General features: G+C 39.8%; 1 protein-coding gene across 1 annotated transcript; it reads left to right on the top strand.

The window, feature by feature from the left end:
- The first annotated feature begins 4627 nt into the window (after window positions 1-4627).
- On the top strand, window positions 4628-8405 carry LOC146472206 (uncharacterized). Its single transcript, XM_085119623.1, has 3 exons — window positions 4628-5485; window positions 5971-6111; window positions 6325-8405. Exons 1-3 carry the CDS (start codon window positions 5173-5175, stop codon window positions 6801-6803), a joined length of 933 nt encoding a protein of 310 aa, XP_084975749.1. The 5' UTR covers window positions 4628-5172; the 3' UTR covers window positions 6804-8405.
- Window positions 8406-9061: the final 656 nt, after the last annotated feature.

Here is a 9061-nt window from a genome sequence, read left to right as displayed (position 1 = left end):
TTCAAAGACTCCACCTATCTCATGAAAAAATATTCAGCTTGCAAGGGTTAGCATCACTAGATAAACTAGGAAAGTAAAGGTTTGAATAACATTGTCATCTTTACTGCTGGGTGTAGGGGTGGCTATGCAATAGAGACGCCATCTTTTGAGGTTGAGGAAGGGGAGAGCAGGCAGAGACCACCATCTATTTTGTGGTTTAGTGGGGCATGATCGTCTATAGTTGTTTTGACCAACTCCACAAGCTTTTATCTAACTTCTAAATCTAAATGTCGTTATGTCGGCAAAGTCGTGGGACATCACGCCAACTCTAAAATAATAACTTGGACTGTCGTTTATCGTTACAGACCTGTTAGTCGTCATTTTAATGCTTTTTTTCTGTTGAAGACAATCTTTTTTATTTTCCTATTTTTTAGCAAGGTAGTAGTGAGCAGTACACAGCAACGATATTTGGTTTATTCAAGGTTTATTCTCCGACTGGTTTCGTCTGATAACTAAAGACTTTATTAAGAAGTTTGAAACACGATTACATGGGAAACTTATTTATACATAGCTTTTACAACACAAATCACGTTTTCGTAAGGCCGTGTGAACAACAAAACTCCCACAAGAAATACGTGCAGGATATGACCAAAATCCAGCGAAGAACGTGTAATATTTAATTTGAGGGCTCGTGGATTTCACAGCTAACAATGCAGTCAATCGAGATTGGGTAAATGCTTAGGTATAGCCTTTCTGATCCCTAAATGACTGCAGTTAAAGTCGTTTTGAATACGATCCCTCATATCCATGAAAACTTCTTATACTTGGAGAACCATTTCTTCCTGTCGCTATGTAGCTTATTTCCTTAAATATAGGAAGCAAAAACTTAGCAGGATACTCATTAAATGAGGTATACACTCGATTGCAAAAACGTTGACACCTAAAATGCACAAACCGTGAACGATGAGACCCAACGGATTTGTGGGTAGTGTTTAAACAATAACCTCATTTCAATAATCAATAATTTACCATTCTCGTTCTTTGCAATAAAAAATGCAGTGCTGACTTTCTTCCGAATAATTTTCTACCAATATTGCTTAAGTTCATCGCCTGTTTTGAACCTGGGCAAATCGCGAATTGTATATCACTCAAATTAGCCCTTGTTGGCCAACTTGGACACTTTAAGGAAACTGAGCTTGGACAGTTTCCATCATTCACCACGTGCAACTAATTTTGGTTATCAACCGTCGCACGGGACTAGAATATTATGCAAATAAATCTAGTACACTTATACCCATAAAGCCATTGGATCTCATCGTTGATGATTTATGCTATTTAGGTGTCAACGTTTTTGCAATCGAGTGTATGTCGAAGTATTTATAGCGTAACACTTAAGTTTGACTTACTTGACTTATTCCCTGCTACTCCCAGTGGAGCATAGTTCCATGAAAACTGCCCGCCATCTCAATCTGTTTTAGGCTAGCGTTTCAAGCTCCCTCCAGGTGTAGCCTGACTTGCCCACCTCATCGTCTACCGTTGTGCTCCAGCTCTTCCTGGGGCGACCTCGACTTCTCTTTCCCTGTGGGTTCCATCTCAATGCATGCCTGGTGACATTGCTTGTTGACATTGCTTGTTGGTTTTCGATTCTCTCCTGTTCAGCTCTTTCCCACAGTTCTTCGTTCCTTATGACTTCCGTCCAGTGGATGCCCATGATGGACCTCAGGCACCTGTTTACAAAGGACTGCAGTTATCTGGAGGTTTCTTTTGTTGCTCTCCATGTCTCTGAACCATACAGCAGGACAGACTCCACGTTGGTGTTGAATATCCTTGACTTGGTCTTTCTGGATATCACCTTTGATCTCCATACAGGCCTCAGTATTGGAAAAGCCGTTCTTGCCTTCCCAATCCTTGCCAGTATTTCCCGGTTAGACCCACCATCTTTGTTGATGTTGCTGCCAAGGTATGTGAATTCCTCCACTTAATCTTTTGTTTCCCATCCAGCTTGATGTTATCCACGTTCCTGGTTTTGACCCTCATCACCTTTGTCTTGGATTTGCTGATCTTCGCTGTGATCTTTGCAAGTCGTGTTACCTAAGCTTGCATGCCCTGATGGTTATGGGAGAGGACGGCAATGTCGTCGGCGAAGTCCAGATCTTCAAGACGGGTTGTGAGGGTCCACTGTATGCCATCACGATTTGCCTCTGTGTCTGCGTTATCCAGTCGATGGATAGCAGGAACAAAAAGGGCGACAACAGGCATCCCTGGCGCACTCCTGTTAGCATTTTAAACAACTCATAAAGCACTCCATTGTGGATAACTCTACAGGTGCATTTCTCATAGCTCTTCTGTATGAGAACAATACATTTCTCAGGGATGCCATAGTGACGTAACACCTTCCACAACACTACCCTATCAATGCTGACAAAGGCAATAAAATAGCAATAACTCATGCGAGAAACAGAAAATTACAACCGTAAAGGAGGTTCGGAAAAGTGATCTTAATTGTCGAAAAATTTGGTGAACTTTTCCTTTGAATTTCTACAAGAAACGTGTTTAAAGGCGCGTTCACAACGTGTTAAAAACGTGTTTAAAACATGTTACTGATGTTCAAAACGCGTTTTAAACGAGTTCAAAACTAGTTTAAAACGCGCTTTAAAAGCGTTCAAAACCTGTTACAAACGCGTTCTAAATCCGCTTCTAAACCCGTTGAAAACACGAACAAATCGCGTTCAAAATGCGTTCAACAACGACTTGATAAAGCGCTGGAAACCGAAATCTGACAAAGAATTTTTCTTTTACTCCAACCCTGACTTCATCTTTGTTCCCCTGTCCCTTGGGAGGGCTAAAATGTGTCCCAGGCGAACGTTTTAGGACACGCTGATTCGATTGGTACCTATTTTTTATGAATATTTGTTGAGGGTTCAAAAATCAAATTTTTTACAATGGGGGGTAGGGGGGTAGGGGGAATAGGGTCAAAAATTACCAAATTTTAAAGGCAGCATTTTTCACTCGTTTAAGTCACTAGGGACCTCGACCTCAGTGTGTCGAAATAAATCACTTGGGAATCATTTTTAAGTACAAACAAGGCCCTGAAAAATGTTTGTTTTGTTTTACCCCAACCCTGACTTCATCTTTCGTGGGCTAGTTATTTGTCCCCGGATTCTTGGAAGGCCTAAAAAAGGTCCCGGGGGACGTTTTCTAATTTTCTTTTTTTACGAATATTTGTTGAGGGTCCAAAAATCGAATTTTTTTCCAATGGGTGATTTTTTGACCCCAACAAATATTCATAAAAAAAGTGCCAATCGAATCAGTGTGTCCGAAAACGTCCGCTGGGACGTTTCTTAGGCCTCCCAAGGAACCGGGGACAAACAAATTGCCCACAAAAGATGAAGTCAGGGCTGGGGTAAAACAAAAATTCTTTGTCAGGGCTTTTTTTGTACTTAAAAATGATTTCTAAGTGATTTTTTTTCCGACACGCCGAGGTCCCTAGGGACTAAAACGAGTGAAAAATGCCGACTTCAAAATTTGGTCATTTTGGACCCTATCCCTTATTGGACAAAATTCGATTTTTGGACCCCCAACAAAAACTCATAAAAAAGGTGCCAATCAAATCAGTGTTTCCGAAGTTAATTTGCATTGACTCAAGTGAACAAATACACCAAGGTTTCATTAACTCCTGATGAATGTTTAATGACACATCACAATAAAATGCGTGAAAAACACACTTCGTTCACAGCGCTATTGTTGTACCATAATTTAAAACAGTAGCATCTGGCGAAATTTTTCAAAGCTCGCAGAAGTTTACCTTTGACAACTACTAAATTTAAGAAGTGATGTGTGAGCCTTGATCTGATGCCTTGTTACAATTGCCGTATTGGATCTCCAAATTTTTTCACTTTAGAAATCTATTTGGTAAGTCTAAAGCGTATTCATACATATATGCGGCAGCAGCGAACCTCTTCTTATTTCTGTTTATCAAGGCCCGTAGCAAATCAAACAAGAGCTGTTTCCGTCGATAAAGTGCGATTTTTAAACGTTTGAAAGTTACTTAACGATGACAAGTCAAGCCATTTTCTGGTGCATGGTTACTTTACTATTTTAAAAGTTATTTTACCGACTAACATCGCTGATTCTAGGCCTTCCAATTTCGACACTAAACAAAGAAAACATCAATGTTACTAAGAGTATAACTACATTTAGTTAGCGTTCAAGTTTATTACGAATGGTGTAAAATGATAGTTACAGAGGCAAATCTTTCATCTCAGTGAAATAGTAATTAATTATTAATTATTTTCTCTCGATTTCTTTTGCGATAGTTCATTCTAGCTGTGCTGTCATCTGATTCAACTATATCGCAATACAAAAATTGAGCTGGCATTTCTCTAATTGTTAAATACATATATCTTATTAGAAGCCTTGATATTGGTGTGTAGCACCGCTGTATATTTTTACGAGTTGTGGCAATACTACACACCAAAACATCTAATCACCGAAGAGATCCAAGAAAACTACGAGGAAACGCAACATGAGTGCGCAGGCGTAAGAAAACCGGTTTTTCACTCTACGAACAACCACCAAAGCGGTTTTTTTTACAGTGCAAATATCTAACGGTACTTAAAAATATCTCAGGTGCGCGGTTGTTGATTTTCAGTGTGGTCTATGTGAAATGGGCTATGTTGGTTACACCAAGAGAAATCTGCATTATCACATTGCTGTACACAGTTTGCGAAAAGCGCTTACATGACGAGTACGGAATGTTCAAACCGGATTTTATTAGCAACAACTTTTTGTCACAAAATTCGACTGTGTCATTCAAACTCATAAACACTGATGTTAACGTTTAAAGTGCAGTCATACTCTATCTTTCCGCCTTGAGACTAAGACAATGGAAATTTTTCTCTGACTTTCATTAAGATACATCCACTCTCTAATTTGCATAGCCCCCCCCCCCCCCCCCCCCCTCGCAGTCGCTCTTTAATTTTGACGAGCCAAAAGAGGGTCTGCGAAGGAGGCCACACTTTGGACTGTTGTTCTGTCCTTGCTGATGTCAACAACTTCGAACGTTGCCTCGCCAAATTTTTTTTACTTTTAACTGAGGAAGAAATAAATTCAATTAACAAAAAAATTAAATGGTTTTCACGAACTGACTTGGAGGGCTTTTTTTCAGGTTCCATTAAGATCGACATCGACAGCATGTATCCCCGAGTTTGGTTGTTGGTTGCATTTCTAGTGTCCCGGATTGGTTTTACAGAAGGCATTGAACAATGTCGTCCAGCAGAAAACTCTGTTTATGGAATGTTTCTCAAAGGCCACACATTTACATCAGTCCAGACTAGAATTCCAGCAGAGTGTCAAATGAAATGCGAGGAAGAAGCCAGATGCCAAAGTTTTAATGTCATCCTGGGTTCAAATATCTGTGAGCTGAACTCCAGAACAAAAGAAGCCAGACCTGAAGACTTGGTACCAGATTTGGATAGGATCTACATGAAGCGTGCATTCAACCGAGGTACAGTTGCGCGTGACGTGACCTTGTTAACGATGGTTTCTTCTTTGTTACTGTGCTTAAGTTCAACGCACTTGGTCATTTTATGGAAAGTTGCGCTATATAATTTTTTTAATATTATTTCTATATTTTTTCTGCGCATCTCGAGATGGTCCGAGACAAAGGTATTTTTGTGTGGTTTATGAATACACAGAAAAAGCAGATCTTAGCAAAGGGAAATTGGAATCCAAAAGAAATTGGAGGTAACCATGCATATTTTTTTTTAAATAATTGAGTTTCAATTTGGACAGAAAATCCCATTCATTGTTCAATCTATATTTAACTCATAGCAGACCAAAAACTCTCAATATGATTTGACTAATTTAACAATTGTTAACCGGAGTGGCGGTGGTTAATAATAACATCTGGAAATTGATCATGAATAGCCAATCAAAGTTTATGTAAAAAGAGTCCACTGGAGCTAGTCTGATCATTTTTCTGTCGTACAGCACCACTAGGTTCAATCCAAGAGCTTCCTGCTGACTCTTGTGGCGAAATCAAGGCCAGTGAAGGAAACAACATGGCTACCAGGGAGTACTGGATATACTCAGATGGAAGAGCTAGTCAGGCAATCCTGGCTCGGTGCGAAGGTACAATATTTGTAACGTTTGCACTTTAAAGCACCATCCATCACTCATACAAGGCCTATGTTTAAGTTTAATTTTCCAGGCTAAAATTTCGGAATTTTCAGTATACCTCGCGAGGTCAAAGGGTTAAGTTAAGGTACATCGTTGACCAACGACCGCGTACTTCACCGACCTTGAGTTGAATAATGAAGGTTTATCTAGTGTTTTCACTTTTAGCTGCCTGGCAGAAGATCAACACAGATCCAGTTTGCTTTGGAGCTCGAGATGACAAGTATGGTGCCTTCAACATGACTAAGAGTGGGCGTGTCAAGACCATGAAGCTCGTTCGCAAATCGGGGTCGCTACATTGCAACAGAGTAGACAGCGATTCCTATTGGGGATGCGCAAATTACAACTACGCCAACAAGATGATGACGATCATTACAAAAGCTAACAGAGAAGCATTTCTGCCACCCGCTGAAGACTTGGAAGGACGAAACATTAAAAATAAAACATGCTTCTTTAAAAATCATTGCTACAGCCTCGAAGGGTTTGGACACAAATCACCCGAGTTAGTTCTTCCCAAGCCTCCAAGCCCACTGTCTTTATCACGAGGCCAGGAGCTGCAGATATGGTATGGGCAGGACTGGATAAACTGCTCAGAAGAAAACAACAGTGGTGGTACTTGTGTTGATGTGTATGCGTGGTACATATAAGCATCAACTTAGCATTTGTCCAATTCAGATTTACGGGAGAAATGCAAACGATAATATCCAACCATTTTTTTTGTCCAGCAACTACACAGGAACGTATTCAGAAACATTCAGGGTCAGTTGTTAAAAGATAGTTAAAACGGTGTTTAACAAAAGCACGTTCTTAGCCGTTTTTGACGTTGCCACCAGTCATATCTAAACAATTTAGGGAGCTTAAGATCCGACGAGGGCGGATTTCTTCTCTTGTACGATTAAAATAAGTCGAAAAATCCAGATTTTTCTTTTTCTTCTGCCCATTCCATAAACATTCTGCCATTTAAAATTACATATTTTCAATGCAGGTAACAAGACAACATGTAAATATGCGTACAGACAATTCCAAACCAGATTTAAATCAAACTTGTATTAAAATATAACAATTCAATCATCGCACCATTCCAGGGCCATAATCACGTCGTGCCACGACATGATTATGACTTTGGAATATAGTTGAAATATTGTATCTTCTTCATTAAATGTTGCATAGACCAAAACTTAGTTCTGCGATGATTCCTTCGCCTTTTTCCTTTTTAATTCACAACTGTCGGATGGATGTGGATCAAAACAAGCTCGATTTTGTGTTGTCAACAAACTGAGCCGAGATTAATTTTGAATGTTGACTCGTTATTTCGATGAAGGACGACTCGTCTAATTTAACTACAACACAACAGAATTCAAACAGGGTATTTAATGATTTACTTAAATACATATTCCTAACAGTACATCAAGAAAAAAAGAAAACTTACTGGTTGTGGTTTGCAATTGGCGGCTTTCACAGCGGCTTTCCATGTGGTCATCGACAGCCCGCCAAGATCGACAAAATAAAACGGCGATTAATCCTTTAACAATCTTTTTCTCTTCATGAAATACTCAAATAAAACGGTCCACTAAGATTGAAAAACCTTTAACTATCGAAAGTATCAAAGAATTTTGCCGAATAAGACCTAAAATGGGATTATTTTACTCACGTTTTAGACGCGACGGCAAACTCGGCATTTTGACGTCGTAAACAAGCCCGCTACGGCGGGAAACATTTCACGACGGCTGTCCGGAAGTTATTTGGCAACTTTTTTTACTTCCGCCCGCCGTCATAGACACCCGCCGTCGTCGGATCTTAAGCTCGGTATTGGCTGCTGCTGAAGGTAGCGAGAGGGCTTGCATCCCAGACTAGGAAACCATTTATCTACTTAAAATAAAACACTTATGAACAGATTTGGAGGCCCACGGATTGTCTTAAGCCACGGCCTGAGGTAGACTTCGTTTAAATAACTGGCCCTCAGTATTTCATAATTAGTTTCTAATTTAGTTTTTACAAGAGAGGCCTTCATCCTTTCTTGGGCTCTATTATGCACGTGAAATTCTGCAACGAGCCTATCGGCTGCTCATCAATTTCACTTGTTTAAATAAAACTAGTTAAAACTTAGTTAGTTATTTCGTATTTTCGTATTTCATATTTCCCAAACCTTCTCCACAGTAGTCTGGTAACTATCCTCATTCCTAGGGCTCCTCCCAAGGCGAAAGTTGGCGAACGAGCAGCGAAGCCGTGAGGGGAAAAGAGGATATGAATTTTTTTTTCTGCGCGGAGCCAAAACTTTACATTCGCGCTTGAAAAAATACCGTCAGCTACACAGGTTATCTCTACGATAGTGATTTCCTTTCTTTCTTCTTGGCACAAATTATTAATGAGTTTGAGAGTTCTACTCTTGTTTTTTAAACTGTTTATATGACGACTTGACACCAAGCAACTGACGCCAACTGACAAAGGAACAAATATGTTCCTTCCAACAGTGAGGAGTTAACATAATTATTTAACACACTGTAACACTGCCCAAATATGGTCATGGTGCACTGAATATTCGTCGTCCGTAGTCAACAGATATCCTGCGATATACGTAATTTCGTGTGTCGAGGAGAAAAATGGCAAAATGAAAATCGTCTCCAGCTGTTCTGTAATACAACTGTGCTTTGTTATCGATGTTTTGAATAATAAAACAATTATCCTGCTCAATTCAGCGGAATGAGGATCCCCTGATTTTAGGTTACTCGGCCTACGACCTCGTCGGCTAAGTAGCTGATAATTGTATGGAAATTTGAGACATTCAAATACTGAAGAGAACGCCCTCAAAGTCAAACTCTACGTTCTTGTTTGGTGTCTCTCATTTTAAAGTTCAAACTGCACAAGTCGCACATCTTTTCGGTACGAGTCACTGTCACAGAATATA

This window comes from Pavona decussata, unplaced genomic scaffold, assembly GCF_977016875.1.
Source record: "Pavona decussata unplaced genomic scaffold, jaPavDecu1.1 SCAFFOLD_100, whole genome shotgun sequence".
NCBI lineage: Eukaryota > Metazoa > Cnidaria > Anthozoa > Scleractinia > Agariciidae > Pavona > Pavona decussata.
This window is presented reverse-complemented; position numbering and strand designations above follow the sequence as displayed.

Coding starts and splice junctions, on each gene's coding strand:
- LOC146472206 (XM_085119623.1), top strand. CDS start 5,173: ATGTATCCCCGAGTTTGGTTGTTGGTTGCATTTCTAGTGTCCCGGATT. Junction 5,486..5,970: donor GAAGCGTGCATTCAACCGAG/GTACAGTTGCGC, acceptor TCTGTCGTACAG/CACCACTAGGTTCAATCCAA. Junction 6,112..6,324: donor AATCCTGGCTCGGTGCGAAG/GTACAATATTTG, acceptor TTTCACTTTTAG/CTGCCTGGCAGAAGATCAAC.